The following is a 22,674-nucleotide window of genomic DNA, read 5'->3' on the forward strand; positions in this document are numbered from 1 at the left end:
CTGTGAAACTTGCAGAAGCTTCTCAAATATTCTGAGGGGCTGAAATAATTGCGTCATGGGTGGATGTTGATGTGAAAGGAACTGTATGGATAATAATTTGCATGATTGCCTGAGAAGGAGGGCTGTCACTGACTTATATTTTCTCTGTTGCACCTGACGGTGTTCCCCTTATTTACCCACGAAGATAACATGGCCTAAAATCTTGAAATCTATAGACAATATCAATGTTTGTGTGTGTGTGTGTGTGTGTGTGTGTGTGTGTGTGTGTGTGTGTGTGTGTGTGTGTGAGAGTGAGTGTGAAAGGGAGAAAGTTGTGCATGTTTGTTCCTGTGTGGGAAGCATTCCTGAATTAACAAGCAAGATATTCAGATATATATTTTGACTACGGAGGAAGACAAATCTTTGTACAGAAAACACTAACAGAAATAGTCTTGTGATATGAACACTGATTTGTTACTTCTTGCATACTGTATACAGTACTATTTGCATATCTGTTCATTTGCACTCTTTTCTACCGAAAGATAAATGTGAGCACGTTGAAGTTTTTTGCCAATACATGCTTCGGTGTGTGTACGTCCAAGTCAATGTCCACACAAACCTCCTGTGGTTTTCCAACAAGCTTGTGAAAGTGGGTCAATGGGAAGTCAGATAAAGTTGGCTCTTGCCCCTTGGTGCCCTGGGAAATATCTCACCAGGAAAATGAATTAATTTTACCCAGTTTAACTCTGTCAGTGGTCTCATTGGTGAGGCTGTGTCCTTGATCATGCTCCCTACATGCAACATGGATACACATCCAACACATGCCGTGCCAAGCTTTGAAATCTCTCAAACAAGCTGTTTTACAAACTGTGAATACATAATGTACTGTACACAATTAATGCAAACATATTTATGCACCTCTACTTTAACCAAAGTATCTATTTTTAAACTAGTAAGCTGTCGCCCATAGCTTTACTTCCAGTGGTCATTCTCTTGTCAACCTCGTTGATGTTTTCTCTACTGTGCCAGTAGCGTAATATGTCAGTGTTTAAGTGACAGTGCTCCTAAGCTTTCAGTTCTCAAAATATTTAAAATAAATAGATACATATTTTATATTTTATAATATATTTCTTATTTTTATATTTGCTCAGCTAAAATTATTTTCAGTGCATGTTTTAGCTTGAAACTATAACACACATTGACATTTACATCTAATTTGAACATTGAATATCTGTGGGAAAAGAGTAACTTATATGAAATGGCAAAGTATCAGTCAAGTGATGGATTATTGGGCCTCTGTGTCTTACAAGTGAAACTGAAGCTAATGCTGAAGCTGGGGGAATTGTGTTAGTACAACAGTGCCATCTAGCACACAAACAACCACACAACACATCAGATAAATTTTCATTTTATGTAATGTTGAATGAAAACTGAATTTACTTGATCTCTGTTTGCTAAATATTAGTATACAAGCCCAGTAACCTGAAGCGTTCACCCACTACTGGCAAGTCTGGCCCAGCTAAAGCCAGCTGGAAAGAAGAGGGGGAAAAGGAGAAGGGGAAGGCAGCTGCCTCTTCCAAATCTGGCTCCAAACAGGAAATGGTAATAAAACAACAATAAAACAATGTCCGCTTCAAATTAAGACCATCGTCATGTATATGTATGCGTTCTTATTTGGTTGCATGTGGAAAATATATTACAATGGTCCGTTCATTAACCAATAGATATTATCCACTGAAAGCCATGCAGTGTCCGTATTCGGAGCATAAGTAGAGACTTTTCAACAGTATTCTCTGTTAGGACAAGGCACAGTGGTATTTGCCATGTAAAACGTTGTGAAAATTAGCACAAATGGTTATATTAACCTTTTGGAGAGAAGGGCTTTGAGCCTCTTCACTGGAGCACATACTTAACACCTTTTCACAGATTCCCTCACTAAGCCACATGTAATAAGGTTGCTGTTGAACTCCTGACATTCTGTAATATTTTTAGCTTGTTTTAATGTAGCAGACAGGGTGGCATTTACATCTTTGGTTACCTCTGTAACTATGAACCAATAAAGCGGCTGGCATCAACCAAATTACCAAACTACTTTAGCACGAAGGCCTTCATGTGTTTACTGAATAAGAGACATCTGTCTTCCTTGCATCGACTGCCTTCTTGAGGTTCTTTTCCAGCATTTCTATAGGATTATATTCACGCAACCATTCGAAAACATTACAGTTCTTTCTTCTTTAGTTGATAAAACGTGTGTTGTTGTCTTGCACCCCACACTCATGATCATTAGTATTAATCCCAATTCATTGTTTTAATTGGGATTCCTTCATCTAATATCGTCAGTATCTTTATCATACTGTACATAAGCAGAGATACAGAAGATTGTAGGTTCACAAATTTTGCGTGGGTGGAATTGGTTGTATAGGTGCAGACCCTTGACCTGACTAAACCACACTGGACACTGCGTGTGGTTAGTGACAAGAGTGATGCGGACAGGATCAAAGTGATAAAGGACACAGAGAGAATGGACCAGATCAAAGCCATTAAACAGTCTTGGGAATTGGCTGAACCAGGCCGCCATGCAAAGGTAACCTTAAAACTTTGTAAGTGAGATTTGCTGTTATTGCTTATCAGCAGCAATCTTTTTATCAGACGTTGTCAGTATATTATGTCTTAATATGGACATAAACTGTGCTTACAGAATGTTTTGGATTCTGTTTAGGCTTTTGAGACTCGTCTTCGATTTCTTAACCAAGGCCAACATCAAAGACATGAGCAAGATCCAAAACATGATGCAGAAAGCACTGAGCCTGGTACTATACTCTGGATATACACACATAGACTCCCCTCCAAAGCTATTGAAAACGTCTGGCCAATTCCTTTATTTTTGATGTTGATTGAAAACCATTTGAGTTTGACATCAAAAGCTGAATATGGGACAAGAGATCAACATTTCAACTTGTATTTGGAGTGTCATAAGACACACCTGGGCAACAAAACACACCAGTCCGTTACACGTTCCAATACATTTGCTCAAACAAAAACATGGGTGGGTTCAAACAAAAGGTGCTGTCTTCTAAGTTGCATATTAGATTCAGATGTAAATACCCTGGAACTAAAAGCTAAAATGTTGATCTCTTGTCTCATAATCATCTTTTGATATTAAACCCAAATGTTTTCAGTATGAAGCAAAAATGAAGAAATGGGCCTCACTGTTCTAATACTTTTGGAGGGGAGTGTATATACAGCACACTATTAATTTCTGTTTCCATTACTAGTCACATACAGTATCAGTATAGTAATGAGATAATTGTTGTTTTACAGCTCTTTCCAGATCCAGTTTTGATGCCTCTCTCAGTCCATCCACTCAAAAGTTGATTAATACCTCCTTCTGTCCTAAAATGGACTTCACAGCCTTCATCAGGTGCTCTGCTTCTTTCTCACCCTTTCTCTCTTCCTTTTTATCCATAACATCTGTTTTACCTCTGTTTTTGGCAACTGGTGGCTGCTTATTTATCTCACTTTAACAGATACTGGTTCAGGCTGTTCCTATCTGTGTTCCTATCTTATAGAAAAATAATACAAAGCAGCTAAGACACCTTCAGCATCTCATTTTTCCCATTCAAGTCCTCTTATAATATACAGTGTGTGGTCAGTTGCTTAATTTAAATTCATGGATCCTGTTTTTTTAACCTTTTGAGCCTGAAATAAGCTTTGGTTTAAGCTGTGGCTGCACAACACTGTCTTGTATGTGTTTCTTTGTATGTGTGTGTATTTTCAGAATACATGCTGCTACATTGGTGGACATAGTAGCATTTTGGTTCATGCAACATCTGCAAAGTGTTGCCATGTGAACCCTTTTAGCATTGGTGAAAATAGATCTGCTTTCAGAGCAAATATTTCAGCATTAATTCAATCTAAAGTATTCCAAAACATATTTACATCAGTACTCATTTGGCTTTTCAGTATAAGTCAGCCCATCAATTCACCATTAAATTAAGCAAAAAAGTTAAATGCACACAGTACTAAAATTGTCTTACGGATTACCCTGAAATCAGTTTAGGATTGTGTCATTTTGTACTGTAAATTATGGATTTTTGAGCAAACAAATTATTTCAGACTGTACAACAAAACTTCAAATTCCTGGCATTTTGTTTTCAGTTTTACTTGAATTTATTGACTCCATGGAAGCTATTTTCTGAACTCTATCAAAGAAGTGAAATCAACACTAATCCTAAAGGTTTTTTCTCTAATCATATAAGAAAATACACTTAAAAGACACCACAAAACATGTTTGAGGTAAATAGTGTAGTAACAGTCTCAATACAGATAGTGAAGCTATATTACAGGGTGTTAACATTTGTACACAGGCAGCATTTTGTGAGTTATGCAGTGAGTTATTTACCTGAGCCTCCTATGGTTGGTTACCTGCAAAGCTTTTGTTTGGCTAAAATATAGTGTTAGGAAGTCATCCCCCCCCCCCAAACTGATTTTCCCATTACCCTGCCTCACACCATCACTCGCTCCTTCCCTTCACCTCCTCCTCTGTCCATCCCTCTCCATGATAAATGAGATGATATTAGGGTCTGCTAATTAGAAAGCTATTTTAGAACCCCAGTGAGCGCATCACTCCAAAGGGAGGTGCCCCTCTCCCATCACCTCTCCACATTCTCCTGCTGTTAGTGTGTAAATGCCTGTTTGTGAGTGTGTGTCCAGCTGCAAAAGGCTGCCTATGCTGAAACCTGCAATCCGAGCCAAGAGAGAGAGTTGCTGTATAGTTGTCTGTTAGTGGAGTCTCATTTACCTGTAGTTAACCTTACTGTCACAAAGGCACAACAGAGGACAAATCATACAATCACACCAAATTAACTTTGTTAAAACCTCCAACAGTCTCCCCTCTTGAATGAAGTCAGCTTCTGGGAAAGATGTAGCCACATTAGTTTAGATGTCTTTGAATTCCAGTTTCAAACTGAATATACAAATTAGCATGTGGGATAAGGCAAAGAGCTGTGTGTTGACGACTTCTCTGCCGATCTCCAGATTAATTTTACGTTTTCATTTTCTCTGTCTGTGTTAACATTGCCTGCTGCTTCATCTCACAAAATACTATAGTTTGTACAGTTTCCGTGGTAGATGCGTTTAGTGTCTGATCCTTTCAGAAATTCATAGATATTACTCATTAACAATATTGAAAAAAGCGGTTAAAAATGTTGGTGACAAACGGAAGTGACAATACATGTCTACACATGTGTAGTGTGCACATTGTATCATTTACTTGTGTATGCCCATAGGCGTCTAAAAGATTCCCCAGTGCTGATGGACTCGCAGTTAGAGGAGACGCGGCGAATGAAACACTTAGAAAAGATCCAGACCTACAGTTTGGTTCGTGAAAAAATTCTGGAATGCCGAAAACAGGATGAGCTCAACAGGAAAGAGCTCCTGAGATATCAACTGAACGTATATGAGAACATGCAGGTTAGTTATGTCAGACACAACAATGTCTGATGTTTGAAATTGTCTGTAGGGAACTTTTTCGAGCGTTTATTGTGACTGTTAAAGAATTAGTCTTTTTTCTGTTCCCCTCATTAGAAATCCTTCTGTAACTTATTTCTCTTTGTCCCTCTGTTTTGTCTCCAGGCAGCCTCAAGGCAGCACTATCAGAAATTTCTCGATTCTTGCAAAGCATTTAATAGCCGTCAGATGGCGGCAGTTGAAAAACAAGCGTTGGAGGGGGCCCAGCAGGCAGCTCCAGAAAAAACAACTCCCCCCTCTGCTGCTCCCCAGAAGCCCAAAAAAGGTGTCAAGAGTGCTAGCAAGAAGAAATGATGGTCATTGGCACTAACAGTTTTTTTTCTCAGACACTTCTCTACGTTTGCCTAATCACAACATTGTGGCTTGTGCCTGATGAAACAACTTCTGACCAAAGGAATGTTGCTACATCAGAAGCCACAAGTGCTGATGTCTTTTATTTGTTGTCTCTTGACTACTGAAAAATGGAATGCAAAGGGCAATATGTGGTCGTTATTGTTTGTCATGTTTGGTTTTCAAGTATACACTCCCCTCTAAAAGTATTGGAACAGTGAGGCCAATTCCTTTATTTTGCTGTAGACTGAAAACATTTAAGTTTGACATCAAAAGATGAATATGAGAAAAGAGTCTCCTCTTTAGCAGGTAAAATGCTCTATAGGGTTTAAGACTAGAGAATGACTGGCCAGTCTATAACCTTCCTCTTCTTGCCCCTTACCAACTCTTACATACGAATTCTTACTTACTTGTCTTGCTGCATGATGAAGGCTCCCCCAATCAGTTTGGTTGCTGGAGGTTGTTGCTGATGTCACCAACAGTGGTTTTAGGGTATTGATTTATAGGTCTCACAGTGTTTCTGTCGTCCACTCCTGTTGTTTTCCTTCATCCACCCATTCGACATCTGTTACTTAGTACATCACTGGTTTGTTTCTTCCTGACATTCCAAATGGTTGCACTGGCTATGGCCAATGTTTGTGTAATGGCTCTGATTGATTTTCCCATCTCCTCTCAGCTTCACAATTGCTTGTTTTTCACCCACAGACAGCTCTCTGGTTTTCATGTTGGTTACACCTCTTTCTATAAATGCAGTGTGAACAGACAAAACCCAAATCTGAAACTGAGTGTAGACATTCAGTGCTGTTTATTTTTTATAATCAATGTCCTAGGACACACCGGGGCAACAAAATACATCGGTCAGTCCATGTAAGTACTTTTGCTCACATGAAAAATGGGTGGGTTCAAACAAAAGGTGGCATCTTGTGAGCTGTGTATCCGATGCAGATGTACCTGGTAATAAAAGCTGAAATGTTGATTTGTTGTCTCATATTCATCTTTTGATGCCAAACCCAAATGTCAAAAATAAAGGAATTGGCCTCATTGTTCCAATACTTTTAGAGGCGAGTGTATAAGTAGCAAATTGAATACATTCTAATTTAATCTAATGACTATTACTGCATGTGAGGCGTCATGTAAATCCGTTCTGTCTCTCATTGCATTGGGGATGTGATGTCATCTTTGACTTTTCAGTGCCCAGTATCCACGATTATGTTCTGCAAATCTGGATGTTTTTCCTTATTTTATTGAAGGTCACTGTATTGACCGTATGACTCAAGGTATATTGGGTAAATATGACCTCCCACAAGCTGGGTGGTACAGATTGATTGCTTGATTAATATACTTTATTCTTGCTGGTAGAAGTCCAGACCAACACAAAATTTTGTGTATAGAAAATAGGTGGGTGGCACATCTTTGCAACATGGCAACTATTATTTACCCTTAATCCCCAATGATGAATTGAAATTATTTCAGTATATAATATAAAATTATTTTTTAAATTAAAACTTTAAAACTATATAAATGTTTCGACCAATCTGGTAATTGAATTAAAATGCATGTTTGATATGGTACATTATCCTCAAATTGGTTCTTTTAGCTTAGTATTTGGAGCGCATCCAGCTGCTCAATATCCCACAGTGAGAGCCAGCTGATCAGCTGAGGAATGGGAAGCTAAATTGAAAATGAAAGGGGAGAGAGTGCCATCTAGTGGCTGCACACATTAATAAATTCTCATTACCAAGCCCGCACTATGCTGTTTTTCAAGGTTGACAATAATGAATAGTTCAATTTTGTGCTGCTGCATGAAGGAAATTATCATTGTGGTTGTGTGCGTTACTGTGTAAATGTGCATGTGGCGGACAAGATAGCAGGATGAGAAGAATTATTTGTGCCTGCTTGTACAAGTGTGCATGTGCAAAGTCATCCTGCAGTAATCCGCTCCTTCTCTAAAGCTTTTGTTCCCTGCTGCTGAATTCTTTCATTAAAATGTTTCTTTGTAGGAAATTATTCCCTTTCATTATGATCGAGGAGCGAAATTAGGATTATACAATATATGAATAAGGCCTTAGTGAATGTAAGGATGCTGCAGACACAAACAGACTTTAACAGGTTTTGCTTATGTGTGTGAATCTCACACGATATTCAGTATAAATGTTTGCAGCCAATGTTCAGCTCTACACACTTAAAGCACATTGTGTGCATGCATGGAAAATGTGCTTACTGCGTTACATGTATACTTCCTGCTGTGCTTTGTGTATCGGCTCAGTCTGTCAGGCCTCATCCAGCCTACCACTATTTCTACTCTCGTAACTGCATGACAGAACTAATCCTGAAAGCTTTGTTCCTGGCACAGAACATTCCCTCTTGTCTCTGCTCTGTTCCCTCTCGCCCAGTTCTTTTCTCACTCTCTAAAACATTAGCTGTTGTTTGCTGTTCTCCGTACACCTAAACCCATCCTTCTCATCTTTCCCCGTGTGCATGAGGTGTGGCGGTTGGATATGAGATTGTTGAACCATTCTGTTGCTAGAGAGAGAGAGAGAGAGAGGGAGAGAGAGAGATCACCCAACACTGTAATTGGCAGTGGCACATGTGTATTAATGGAGAGGCTTCTTGTTAATTGGCAGCTGTTGCATAGTGGTTTTGATCCAAATCTGTTGTGAGCGACAAAAGAACTCTTGTATAACATTGAAAACCAGGGGACAGTCAGTCGCTGTGTGTGTGTGTGAGTGTGTGTGTGTGTGTGTGAGAGTGTACATTTGACTTCACACAAGTAATAAGAAAACATTTGGTTCTTAAATGGACCCTCCTAGTCGGATGATGAAATTAAGCGAAACTAGATAGAGCCTCGACATTCCTCGAGTGGTGTGGAGACTGCGGTGGCTCTTTAATTCACTTTCCATTTTCGAGGTAATAATTCAAGAATGCCTTAATCATTTTCTTTGCCTTTAGTTTTTTCGAATGACAAAAGGGCATTCTGACTAGCAGGAATTGCCTCTCCATGGTTTCTTTCTGGTATTTTTAAATGGCAACACGCGGCACCACACAAACCCACTGTTGTCTTTCATTGAGGTTTAATGTTGTCCTTTTCAACCTTCATGAGATCTCATGTGGCTGAGTATCTGGAGTCACAGCATTTACTATGTTGATCTGTCTCCTACGTAAAATGACCTGTCTATCAGTACGTTGTTAATGATTTAGTGTACTGCTGAAATGTGTACCTACTTGTCTTGGCATGAGCTACAAGATGCAAGATAAGTTGACTTTTTAAACAAAACGTGATGCACTATCACTATCCAGCAGTCTGCACACTCAAATGCCAAGAGACAGTTAGCTTAGCAGAAACACTAGGAGAAGGGGGTAATAACAAACCCGGCAGGAGGCTACCAGTCTGTTTTGTCCTTTTTTGTGGATTATACAGTGTTAAATGAATTTCTAAGCTTTGGAAGTTGTTTGCAAGTGGATTTTTTTATTAAAATCTTTCCCTTTCTAGTATTTATGCTAAGATAACGAATGCCTCTCTGTAGTCTCATATTTAACAGACTGTGGTTCAACAGTGGACTCAATAATGTCATCTAACTCCTGGTAAGAAAGCAAATTATAAAGTGTATTTCCTCTAGGTGTACTGTGCACATAGTACTTATAATCATGTACAGTTGCCCAGTCTATAAATCTGTAGCCTAATGTGTGCAAAGAATACTGTATGTACTGCAGGCCTAATGTCCTTTAAGTCTTCTAGATCTATAAGCTCACTTTGCCCCTTTTGCTCTTTCATTCACCTTTCTCTGCCTTGCACAGGCATATGCATTCCACCACACACACACACACAATGATACACATCCAGCTGGCAGGGGCTAGATACACGGTCCTTTGGCTTATGCTACAGAATTGTCCCATTGTTGTTTCTCCCTCCCTCTGGGAGGACTGATCTCAAGAGGTCAGTCCTCAAAGGCTGCTATCCCGATAAAAGACAGAAGAGTCCGAATTAGAAAGGGAATCCTGTGCTGCAGCGGTAAAGATTCAGCTCAGACGACAACGGGGCAAAAGGCCAGGATTTTATGCTCATGGAGCAATCCAAAGAAAGGGAAAAGGTGAGGTCTCGCAGATTGACACCCAGGCTTTTCTGCAGTAATCCAAAGCCCCCTGTAACTCTCTGTCTAATACACACACATTCAGCATCTCTCGCCAATGCTGGAGGCTGGACAGAGCACCAGACGTGCAGCCACTGAAATGCTGACCTGGTTTGAAGCATCATTCTTGCAACCCAACTATGTCTCTTCTCTGCCTCACCTGGCTTTAGATTCAGTCTCTCCTCAGTCTTCTTTGGCCCGCTCCCCACCAACACTACCACCTCTCCCTTCAGCCAGCACAGCACAGCACTGCAGACACGGGTGGGGGTGGGGGGGTTGCGAAAATCAAATAATGAGTCGGGGAGAAGACACAAAAAAACTGCAACACTTCAGATTTGCAGGTGCAGGGGGAATAAAGTGCTGAACACAAGGTCATCATCACCAGAGAAAAACAGTACATGTCATCAGATTTAGGTGACAAGAGACCAATAGCATGTGTAATCCTATGCAAGAATGTGTCTTATTGTAATTTAGACAGATTAGCTTTCTAATTGTGTCTCCTTTTCCTTAGGGCCTTCACTTATCAATGTCCACAAAATCCTTCCTGGACTACCAGTTAATACTTTGTTTAGATTAGTCTATTTCTCTCTGAAGGTCAAAGAGAGTCAATATTTAAGCAGGGCCGAGGAACTGAATGTCAGGGTGGATCTAGATAAAGTGTGTCTAGTTCAGCTCTGCGAACACTTGAAGATTTGACAGTGACAACAGAGATTGGCTACGTGCAATTCGAAGCACAGGGCTGGGATGACAGCTGTCCCTCACTCAGCCCATCACTACACAACTTCTACAGTGGGGAGATCAAGGGATTATGGGCATGTGGGGGAACGTTTCTAAATGTGTGCCTGTACATGCTGATCAAAGTTTCTTTGGGCATCCAAACTGCCTTCTGGGATATTTTAGTCACAACTACTGTACATTCCCTGACAGTTATACTAAAGACTGCTGAGGATAGTTTACTGTTTTAAAGTGTGTTTTAAAGTTGCTCATCTACTGTTTAATTATTATAGAGAAGTGAGGTTGCAGCTGTTGCAAACTCCTATTTTGCCATCGTCTGTCCAAAGTGTTTATTTCAAAAGATCTTATATTTGTGCTCAGATTGGCCCAGTTGTGATTGTTTGTGTGCAAACATAAAGTATTCCAGTGCACATGTGCATAAGAAACACTTTAATTTAGAAAATCAGTTGATTTCGTCACTTCAAAGGTCTATCTCAGCTGACGCGTGGATGAAAGGTAATCCGATAGATAGATGACTAGATGAGAGGATACACACCGTTTCCTTAAATAGCATCACAGTGACTGCTCGAATCACAACCTAATTGCCTCGTGTTGGCGACGATTACATTGATTCAGCGATGTGGACTCCGTTTACACAGCAGATCTGGGAGGTGTCAGGTTGCCAATAAAACAGGAATCTAAATTTCATCCCGCTTTATTGGATTGTGCTGTAGCCTTTGCCAGTCACAGGGGATAATTGTGGGGCTTAATTTACCATCAGAGGCTATAGAACGAGAGTACGACAGTAAGACACCACTGTAGTTGTCAGGGAAAAGGATTTCAACTTAAAATCTTCTTTAAGCGCTCATGAGCTTGATTTCACTTCACCCTGTTGTTTGGCATCAACTCAGGCCATGAATCTTTTTTTTTTTTTTTTTGCTTAGTGAAGTGCTGATTTGATAAAGTGTGAATTGATTAGAATTGAAAGCAACAAGGGGTGGCTGTGCAAGGGAGTCATCGATAACCTGTCCTGTGCTCAGCATTGATTATTGCCATCTTAGATAACAGGAAATGAAACCTGTTTCTCTCTCTCACACGCTCACTCCCACAAACACACACATCCCTCTGAGCTTGATTTACTTGTATTTATTTGCCCCTGAATGTGGAGAACCATAGTGATATTTCATTTCCCTGTCTAACTTAATATCAGTAAAAACATGGCAGCTAAGCCATGGCAGTCCCGACAGTAGTCGACTCATTGAGTTAGTGACACTATACTAAGGACAAAGTGGTGTTCACCTCTCATGTTTCTTCTCCAGTTAAACATCATTTTGGCTACATGCCGGCTGCAGCTTCTTTCTAAGAATCTGTTCTTCCAGGCGTCCTGTGTCACTGCTATGGTAACATTGGCAATGCCCTTTCCTATAATAGTGGCGTCCATCTGCGCCACGTTGTGTGTGTGTGTGCAGCTTATCTCCTTCACTGATTATTGGAATTGATACCAGCTGCGCTGCCCTGAGCAGGGACAAGCTGATGTTGTGTCACGTCCATCCCTGGAGCTTCTGGCACATACATGCCTGTTCACACTTGCAGGCCACAAACTGCACATTTTAGTCATTTCTGGCTTGTTAAAGACCTTGAGAATGTAATGAAATGACACATCTTTTCACGATTTACCTAGCTAGCCCTGCTGTATTTCCTGCTGGTTCTCCTCTGTATCCTTCATTTGTCAAAAATGAGGTGTGATGCCAGGATCATAAACTCATGCTTGTATTATACTCGAGCTTTTTGATTAGGACCCACTATGTGATGAAAGCTTTACGGTATTTTCAATTTCTCCACCACCTCTCCTCATCGCTTTTATTCTCCTGTCAATATTTATAAGCCCCTCTGTAACCATAAGGTGGTGCTAGGTTGGCGGGTGGTGCGGAGGGCAGTTTACAAATGTACCTCTAAGCTTACATGTGTGTTTGGAAAGGGGATATTGGACATCAAAAGTTCTCATTTAACCAGGCAAAGACAATCAAGTGTTCCCTCAAGGGCACTGGCTCATTAGCTCCTATAACAAGCTATGTGTGTGTCAGTGCGTGACTAAATGCATACATATTTTAATGTTCATTGTGTTATTGTGACAGTGAATCCTTTTTTCATCACAAGCCCTCAGCAATATGTGCGTAAGGTATACAGAATGTGCAAGAACACTGTGTTATTGCTTGTTAGCTTGTGCAATGCTGCAGCTACTTGTTGTATAACCACATAGTGTTTGAAAGCGGCAGGAATGGGGGGGGGGGTCATGTGTGCTAAACTCAGGTGTGCTATGAGTCGCTTGATTAACTACAGCTGTCAGTGAGGGTGGAAGGTCCTTGTCCCTCCAGTCCTTCTGCATGACAGGCAGACGCCCTGGTGCTCTGTGACCTGCATCTTCACTGTTTTCACTTCTTCGCTCTTTACATAATCCTACAATAGTTCTGCCTAGTTAAATTAGGACAGTTCAAAAAAAAATCTAATAAAATACTAAATTCTGACTATAATACATTTAACAAAAATTTCATAAACAGGCTGTAAAGTATACTGTAAAGGTAATAATATGCATGTGGATCTGTGTACATGACACAGCCTGCAGATGCATATTCATATTTCTGCAAACATCTGCATAATACATGCAAATTTGCAAAATGGATGTAGACATTTACCTTCACTGTGCAATCTGCTCTCCAGCAATACTCCCTGTGCTCCACCAGTAAGTATTTTTACAATAGGGAGTAAACATGTAAGCACAGTGTGAACATGCAAGCTCAACACAGAAAGGCTTCAGCTGACCGGTAGAGTCAAACCAGTGACCTTCTAGCTGGTGAGGCGGCAGCACTAACCACTTCACCACTGTGCTGTATATGAGGAGTAAATGTGGGTCAAATGTCTCACTGTAACCATCTCTCCTCGACTGTACATACGGTGTAAATCTCCCATTGTCCCCTCCTCTTCTCATTTTGTCCTGCTCTCTTTGCACTTTAGTCTTTTGCAAAAGAAAAATACATAAATAGAATGAGTGGAAAGCCTTATCAAAGAACACAAACACAGCAGTCAGACTGTAAATACAACACGCACACACATGCACACACAATGCACCCAGAAGAATGGCCCAACCTCAACACAATAGCGCTAAATTAAATCACTGATGCCAGCATCAGTGATGCCACACACACGCACACACATGGATCACTCATACACATCCAAGGATTGGTTAATAAGGACCTCTTTGTTTACCTGCATAATGTATTCTGGATCAGGCAGTATCAGGTGGGGTTGGAAGGTGTATATGGTCAATTTCAGATCATTATGCAAATCACTATTGCATCAGTTGTTCTCAAGCCACTCTGCTATGGCTGCTGAATTAATAACTTTCTCCCTGGTCCACTTCATATCTTTTTATGCCTTTTTATTCAATAGCATCTTCATTTCCGTGATGCGTCCTTTACATCAGCTGTTTGTAAACAAAGAACAGCTTATATGGAAACACATAGACAAGCTCATGTAATCAGAACGGATTCTTTCAATGCATAATCCCAGGTGATGTTAACACACCCTTTCTCTATAGTTTAAGACTGCATCAGGTTTTTTTGTTTTTTTAGCACAAACGCAGATAATATTTCCACTGCAGCACTCCTGTCCCTGCTGCCAGCGGGCACCTGTCGAAGATGAGCGTGTTAGCAAACAGCCCAAACAGGTGGCAACATCAGTGTCACTCAAGCATGAGCAGCCTCAGCTGAGCTTGTCAAGGCTGGCACTTTCATCTGTGACCTGACAAACACACACAACTGTACGGACATCCTGAAGTCAACTTGCTTAAGCTCTTAGTGGAAACAACAAGTAATAAAGTTGCCTGAGTGGTAGATCTTCATAGCCGCTGGTCGAAGTGAACCACAGCCGGTCAGACGTGCTGTCCAGTAGGAGGCTAGTGAAATGACACAATTCTGTTATTATTTTATCCCCAACTGTGAATTTGTGGCCTACATTGTTCATAGACATCTGCAGCTAGACTGAAATTCTTCTTCTACATTCAAGACACAGACATTGCCCTTACTTTAATTACTCAGACTTTTGCTCACCAAAAAGTATAAAGGCTGTGTGAGGGCATCCTGCAGTATCCCTAAGCAATAAAATTGTGTTCTATGTGTTACTATGTGGCTGTTTGAAAACTGAAGCCTACATGATGATTAAATTATGTTTATTGCTGTCCTTTAAAAATGTTTCATTTACAGTATTTTATTAATGTGTTTCATATTTTGGCTATAGTTTTGATATACCGTCCACCCAAGCACACAGAAGAAGAGTATGTAGAAATAGTGTAGTGGGAATAATGGTACTGACTCCCCCCGACCCCCCCCCCTCCCCCAGTCTGCCTCCATGCAGTCACTCACAACGCTGCAGCATCCCAACATCACTAGCATCGCCAGGTGCAGAGGGGCAAGACCGACGATGTGTGCGTGAGTGAGGGAAGGGACGAAGGCGTTTTCACTGGGAGCAGATGAAAGGAGGGAGAGAAAAAAAACCAGAGAGAGATAGAAAGAGAGAGAGAGAGAGAGAGAGAGGAGGGGGGCTGGAAAGGTGGCGGGATTTGTATTGAAGCCTGTGGTCTGTCAGACATGCGCAAGAGAAGCAGCAGCAGCAGCAGCAGCACCACCGCCACCACCGCTGCGCTGCGTTTCCGCCTTGGCTGAGCGGCGCACACAGCCGAGAGGGGAGGGCAGGGAAGCGGAGAGCGATAGTGGAGCCACTGAGACGCAGTGGGGCACAGCACGGACTCCGAACAAATCACACCGACGCACCCAGCATCCCAGTAGCCCGTGTCCAAATTCACACCCCAAGTAGCGACCTGTGCGGCGCGCGCCAGAGAACGTCCACTTCCAGCATGGAGACTGCGCTAAAACACAGGCATTAAAATGTGACATTTACAGAGGAAACCAGAAGAGAGAGCGACTCTGTGTGTTCGTCTTTCTGCGGGTGATCTCGATTCTGTGCTCTGCAGCTTGAAAATGAAGAAGTTCAACATAAGGAAGGTGCTGGACGGCTTAAAAGAGGTGTCCTCCTCCACCCAGTCTGTCCAAGTGGGACCGCAGGAGAACCATCTGATCCAGGAGACCCTTCAATCCGAACATTTCCAGCTCTGCAAGGTGGGCGAGTCTGATGGTTGTATTATTCTCCAGCCGTATTCATCTCACATAGTCCCATTCGCATGTATTCGCACATATCCCATCTCAGGACACAGCAGGGACTGTTCAAGTGAGCTCTTCACACTAAATTGACTAATGAGATCAGCATTTTGCTCCGTGGTCTTCTGTTGAACTACTGTTTTAGAAGCTCCTGAAGGTTAATTTTACATTCGGAAACAATTTGGCAACATCCTTTCTTTGACCGAAATGAAAGCGTCCTGGTGTTAACAATGCGCACACTGCGTGGCGAGAGGCCGATGAACACAAGTTCCTGTTTGGTTGCATCTTACAGTTGTGTTATGTTTCTTTTATTAAAAAAAACCCCAACAACAAACAAATCGTTATGTTGAATATGGTAACAATATATTAACCTCAGTGAAAATAGCATCGTGTGGCATCAACTGTCACACCGTGGGGTTGGGCCAAACTGATCCCTTTTTCCGTAATCCGCTGATTTTGGATTAGAAAAACGGTGGTTTCGGGTTTGCTGCGTGTGTGTGTGTATGTGTGTGTGTGTGAGTATTCCATGGCGCGTTCTTTTCCTCCCGATGGTGTCTCTCCATCCGCTATTCTCCCCACCTCATTTCTCCTTTCTCGTCCCACACACCTCACACACTCGCCTCTGTCTCCATCACATACACACACTCTCCACTTTGTCCCCATATTATTGGTTCACTGAGGTCTGATGGCGCCTGAAGAGAGTGGGGGTCTGTTAAAAAAATCAATCTTGGCTTTCTGTGTCTGACTTTGCCACATCAATGGCTTAACTGACACAATTTATATCATGTACGTTGCATTATTTGCACTGTAATGTCAAATCAGAATCTTTACTTATGTTTCTAATAGTTTGGTGTGTTCTTTTTATAGATGCCACCTTGTGCCTGCTATTTCCCCACACATTTTTACACCAAGACTGTAACAGGCTTGTTTATGGAATGTCTTTTAATGCCTTAGATGTGTAATGACAAACACCTCAATCTGATAATTGTAGGTTGTAATGTCTTTAAGTTATGCAGTCCCATGCATTGAGTTTCTGAAGGCGGCATGTTGCTGAAAACACAACCTAGTTGCTGCCACGGTCCATAGGCTTTATGTCATGTTGCACGGAGTCTGTTTTTGCCTCTACAGGTCAACATCATGAACATTACATTGTTTTGAAGGCACAGTCAACACGAGCATAAGGTGCAGAAGTCCAAATGTGGGGCAGATTAACTTTTTAAAACTTTAATCGTCTTAGCAGTTTTCATAAGTTAAGTTAAAGTCCCTGAAGTAATAACTAGAAAACTACGTAACATAATCGAAAGTCAAGTCAACACACCCGAGCATTAAGGGGATCCCGTGGTTTAGTGGCTAGCAAAGACCAGCAAAGACGCTACGGGTTTGATTGCAACAGCAACATAAATATGTCTCATCAGCCCCAAAAAAAAGTCTCTAGTCTCCCTCCTGTCTGTCTGGACAGAAACTTGCTGCAATGTTTCTTTGCAGAGAAGGCAGGTGTCCCTGCTGCACTGAATACTTATTATGTAACGTGCTTTAGCCTCCTGTCACTAAACAAACAAATCCAACTGCCCACCAGTGGCCCATAGATGCCAGTCAGATGCTTGTATAGTGGAAATGAAAACTGTTTATGATGAACTCCTATAGAATCCTACAACAAATTATAGCTAATGCTCAGTACTGATGTGTTTTCTGTGTATTTTATTTCCTGATTTCAGTCTAATCATGACTTTATGTGGGAGGCGGTGAGAGAAGGAAAATTAGATAAAAAGAGAAAAGAGAGAAGAAATCTTAAAACAGGCCCATGATTATAACAGGATCCTAAATAGTGGAGCTAAATATCAGCCAATCATGAAGAACAGGGTGTCTACGGTGTAGAAAGAGCATTTGTTCCCCTCGTTCCTTTTCGTTTGTCTGCACAATTTCAGGCTTTACATTTTTGTTTCGTAACCTTTTCCAAATCCATGTGAGCCATGTGTTTACCAAAATGAGGTGTGTGACATCCTCTGACAAAGCACTGCACTTCTTCAACACGTTGTCAGTTTTCCATCTTTCTGTATATCCTCCAGACTGTCCGTCATGGCTTTCCCTACCAGCCGTCGTCCATGGCTTTCGACCCTGTGCAGAAGATACTTGCCTTCGGCACCCAGAGCGGAGCTCTCAGATTGTATCCTTTCTCTTGCCATTGAGCTGTTATAGGCTGCCGTGCCCTGTGGCAGCTCCTTTGGGCAGCTGCATGCCTGGGAGGCAGCAGCAGGTAAGTGAGCAGATGTTTGAGCTGCTATAGTTAGATGCTGCTCTTTGTTGGTTGGGTTTCAGTATATTTTCAGTGTGTGCTGAAACGTTTTGGTACCTTTTAAGAGTTGAGAGTCCCCGTGTGAGCATCAGCACTGAGAATAAAATCTTTGATTTATTTTTACTTTAAATTCATGGTTCCAGAGGTTGTCACATGTTAGGATAATGCTAGTTGCTAAGAACTAGTTTAACTCAACACCCCCCCGAATCCCACATCTTAACTGCTGTTACTGACATTACCATACCATTCTGCTCCCTCTCACATTTTAAACCACAGTAAAAATAGTGCACATTTAGCCACACATTGAAGTATGCGCTGCAATTCAGAGAGAGAGGTAAGTTGTCGAGGTACCTCGTCAGCTTTCTTGCAGTATGAGAACAGTTACACAAACAGGGAAACAGCTTGCGATGGAACGGCACCACAGGGAGTCATATACTTCAGAGAATGCCTGTGAGCTCGTCTGTGTCAGGCTGCTTTTACAGGTCCTCTATGTGTTCTCCTGCCTGTCCGACAACCTTTGCCAGCTCATTACGGTGTGATGAAGTGCCGTCCGCATGGCTGTCCCTCGTTCCCGCTTGCTGGCAGCTATGGCTGTGACTCAGCCTGGTTCATCTGGGTTGGAAAGGTGAGAGTAAAAACAGAGGATGAGCCTAAAATCCACAGAGCCACACTTACCATACTTTAAGAAAGGCCACCAGTGGGCAGTGCACAAACCTTTCATGTTATTCTTATAGGGCAGATTGGAAGAGACGTGAGGTAATGGTGCACCACATTTTCTAGCGAAACAGAAACTGTGAATTTCTTCATTCAAAGCAGAGCAGCTTCTGTTGTCTGTTCACATTTATTCATAGGAGATCAAATTTCTCCTCTGGTAGAAGTACTACTTCAGGGCTGTAGTGGGAACTGGTGAATAAGCTTAATGAAGCTCATGTCTCGCTGTACAAAAAGAAGCTGTAACGTGACATGAAAGACGCTCACAGCCAATCGGCTCAGAGATCAATGCGTTCGCCGTCATCCTGAGTTCTTGTCAGACAATTCCTGCTGGTTGAAGATGGTCACTTTGAAACCGAATGAACAGAGGAATCTCTCTCGTGTTTGAATGATGTGGATCAGATAGTCTTATCAGAGTCAGGGGAAGGTGAATTGGGAGTCATCCGTCTATTCTTTGGTGCTGGTTATCTTCCCCTGCCGTTTGCTGTTTAGTCATGTTTAATCTGATGACAACGATACCAGCGTGACACAGATGAAGGGGCCATAATACAGAATTTATTATTCATATTTTTTGTGTTGCTGTATGGTTAAAGTTTTGGCGGGTTGCGGGTTTGTCAAAGACATCCTGGGATTCCTGGGCTGATACACATCTATGCCCTGAGGCCATTATTTTTGCCTGTTTATGTGTATTTGTGCTTGTTTGCTCGGCTGGCATGCCAGGACATTTGGCTGCACCCCTCTCCCCTGGAGGATTACAGGAAGTGGCAGATCAAGGGCCTCAGCCTGGCAGCGTGGCAGAGGATTGAGAATTACAGCACAAATGGGAGGTGTGTGTGAATGTGTGCAAGTGAATATGTCTGTGTATGTGAATCCTCAGAGGAGACGGCTGATCCCTGTAGCCATAAAACCAGCCACCTCTCTGATCCCCCCCAAAACTGTCCTGTGTTTGATGCCCACCACTGACTCTGGTGCTTTCTCCACCGTCCAGCTGGGAAGATGACAGCGTCCCTTTGGTTTTATCTGGAGGAGGAAAAGGGGGAAAAAGAGAAGAGTTTGGCGGAATAGCCAGTAGAAAGGACGGTGTGATAGATGAGGGCGAGCAGAGAGAGAGGAAATAGATAGGAAAGAGTGAGCAAGGCAGGCTATCCCCCGCTCCAAGATCTAATGGCCAGGAATAGAATCCTTATTGATCTGTGTGTGGTAATGCATCGAGACAGTTATGCCCAAGTGCATACACACAGGGCTCTCAATTGTTTTCTGCACAGCATCTCAGCGGCAAAAAGAAGTCGTGAGCATTTCGAAAACAGTTTTCGCTGTGCAAGCAGTCTGCACATATTAGCTAGCCTTCGGATTAGCAGTGTAGTTTAAAAAATAAGCAGAAATGCAGCGTTCTAATATTGTGACGGCAAAAAGCTGCTTTGCTTTTCAGTATTAAGACAAAGTGTTAGCAAGAGGGAGCCGTGATGCAAGAAGCCAAAGCGACCTTCTGCATTCCTTGTTCTGCAAGTCCTCTATTTACATCATCAAACACAACTAAATTCTCGTCACTCTTCAGCCTTTAGTTTCATTGTGGCACTGTTAAACAGCTCCAACAGCAACCTCAGACTCAATACACAGAGCTGATTAAGCACAATGAGATAAAGTGTAACGATTTTAGGTTATACTTAGTCATGTTAAATGAGACGCGTCAGCCTCCAGATTAAAAATTAAAATGCAATAATCCAACAAGACTGATATCAAAATTTACCTAATCTGAGGAAAAACAAACCAATCCATCATATCGTGCATTCATCCATTATCTTTAACTGTTTATCCTGTCAGGGGTCGTGGGCGCTGGAGCCTATCCCAGCTGCCAATGAGGCGGGGGGAAAATGCGACTCCACACAGAAAGGTCACATCAGGCTGGGGATTCGAGTCGGGGACCTTCTGGCTGTGAGGTGGCAATGCTAACCACTCCCCCACAGTGCTGCCCCAATTATTCTAATTATTTAAAAGAATCCATCTAGAATGTGCACGAGAATTTAAAAAACAAAACAAAACCAAACACAGCAAAATCACAGACTCATAATTGAAATTCTTACCGGTTCAGTTTGTGCATTAAAGTGAGCACAATGTGGGTGGAAGTGAATGTTGTCTGAAAACCATGTGAATGGTACAGTGTTAACACAGGAATGTGTCACTGCTTGGGCAAAAACATAGCACAGGGGCATTATCGTCTGAGTCTGGCAGCTCACCACTCTTAAACCACGGGCATTAGTGTTTTTATGGGGGTGTCTATTTGCTTGGTGGTCTGCAGTTGTATGTGAAACAATGTGGAGGCTCACCTCTCCGGAGAGGCGGCTCTTTACCGGCAGTGGCCAGGAGAGATGGCAGCACTATAACTCACAGAGTCCCTGCGAGCCAGCAAGACACAGATCAATAGATCAGATTGTCACTCCATGCTCTGCCAGATTATCTCATCGGCAGGCGCAGGACATCGTAGGACTCACACATATAAATGGGGCCACACACACACACACACGCACAGTCACACATTTATTATTTCAGGGCCGACATTTGGAAGTGTGAGACAAGGAACACAAATGTATGCTTTCAAAGAGTTAGACACACACACACACACACACACACACACGCATTTTATGTTACATGAGTTGTTAGTGAGTTGCACACAAATACAGTATGTGTAGCGACATACACAGAAGGGCAAACACTGACAGACACTGGTGCACACATGTTTGCAGAGACAACTTTGACCACACACTTTTACACACACACACACACACACACACACACACACACACACACACACACACACACACACACACACTTAGGCTCTGCAGTGGCTGCTGTGACTGGCAATAGTCCTGTGCAGCTTTTGGTCGTAGCACAGATTGACTATGACATATCTTCATCATTAATCTTCCTGCTGATTCACTCAGTAACTGTGCTAGCCTTCAGGCTCTGTCTCCAGTCACAGGAGAGCCATACTGAGCCATGACTGCAAGTGCAGGACTACTGAATGGGAATGATTTTATATGTTAGAACATAAATTGCAGCTGCACAGTAGATGTTGAAGTTTCATTGGCATAGTATAAACCATGTTCAATCTCTAGCGTGTTTGCGGACAGACATCAATGGAGATTTCAATGTACTTGAGTAAGTCTTGAAAGGATCCTGGTTTTGATATAATAAATGCATCAAACAGCACGTTGACCGTTTATAATTTATACGTACGTCTGTAATGATTTTGAATGAGCGACTTACAGGCTTCTCCTTTTTACACGTCTTCAACAGAAAGAGGACAATAGTCAGTGGTTAAAAATAAATAAATAAAAGAGTAAGCATCTAGCTCCCTTTCCAGTTCACTGCTTCTTTTCAGCTCAGCGACCATTTGTTTATTCATTTATTATTCTATCTGTTTTGTTGCACTTTTGTTCTCGTCTCTCAGTTTGTTCTCTTCTCCTTGAGCTGGGGTCAGTTGCAAGCTAACTCTCTTAGATGGAGCTCAATAGTGCAGACTAGGCCGAGCTGGGGTTTTGTGTTTGTGTACGCGTTCGGTTGCCCCATGTGCTGGAGCTCGGCACAGCAGCGACGCATCCTGAGACAGCCAACAGTCCAATAAAAGCCGCTGCTTCCACATGCACGCATGAGATCAATACCTGCATATAGAACTTGGAATATTGATTCTGTGCTCCTGTGGTCAAATGTAGGAAGAGTCAAATGTGCATGAGCATATATGCGGGATAAAGGGTTGGGAAATAGGAGAGATCTCACACAAAAT

General features: G+C 42.0%; 2 protein-coding genes across 9 annotated transcripts in view; both read left to right on the forward strand.

Annotated features, from left to right (window-relative positions):
• adgb (androglobin) overlaps positions 1–10,201 on the forward strand; it is a 36,326-nt gene extending 26,125 nt beyond the window's left edge. For both annotated transcript variants that reach the window (XM_067482770.1, XM_067482771.1), the window contains 6 exons: positions 1,445–1,581; positions 2,402–2,563; positions 2,699–2,789; positions 3,301–3,400; positions 5,268–5,451; positions 5,614–10,201. In XM_067482770.1, coding sequence (XP_067338871.1) covers positions 1,445–1,581; positions 2,402–2,563; positions 2,699–2,789; positions 3,301–3,400; positions 5,268–5,451; positions 5,614–5,802 — 863 coding nt within the window. In that variant the 3' untranslated portion in view covers positions 5,803–10,201. The remainder of the gene's footprint in view (positions 1–1,444; positions 1,582–2,401; positions 2,564–2,698; positions 2,790–3,300; positions 3,401–5,267; positions 5,452–5,613) is intronic.
• Positions 10,202–15,092: 4,891 nt separating this feature from the next.
• stxbp5a (syntaxin binding protein 5a (tomosyn)) overlaps positions 15,093–22,674 on the forward strand; it is an 83,524-nt gene continuing 75,942 nt past the window's right edge. For 6 of the 7 annotated variants that reach the window (XR_010911246.1, XM_067482292.1, XM_067482293.1 and 3 more), the window contains exons 1-2: positions 15,094–15,850; positions 17,956–18,053. Coding sequence is in view for 6 of the 7 variants with exons in the window: in XM_067482292.1 (XP_067338393.1) it covers positions 15,713–15,850; positions 17,956–18,053 (236 nt within the window). In the remaining variant the exon portion in view is untranslated. Of the gene's footprint in view, positions 15,851–17,955; positions 18,054–22,674 lie in introns of all 7 variants that reach the window. The other variant, XM_067482298.1, reaches the window with a different exon arrangement.

This window comes from Channa argus, chromosome 17 (genome assembly GCF_033026475.1).
Source record: "Channa argus isolate prfri chromosome 17, Channa argus male v1.0, whole genome shotgun sequence".
Taxonomy (NCBI): domain Eukaryota; kingdom Metazoa; phylum Chordata; class Actinopteri; order Anabantiformes; family Channidae; genus Channa; species Channa argus.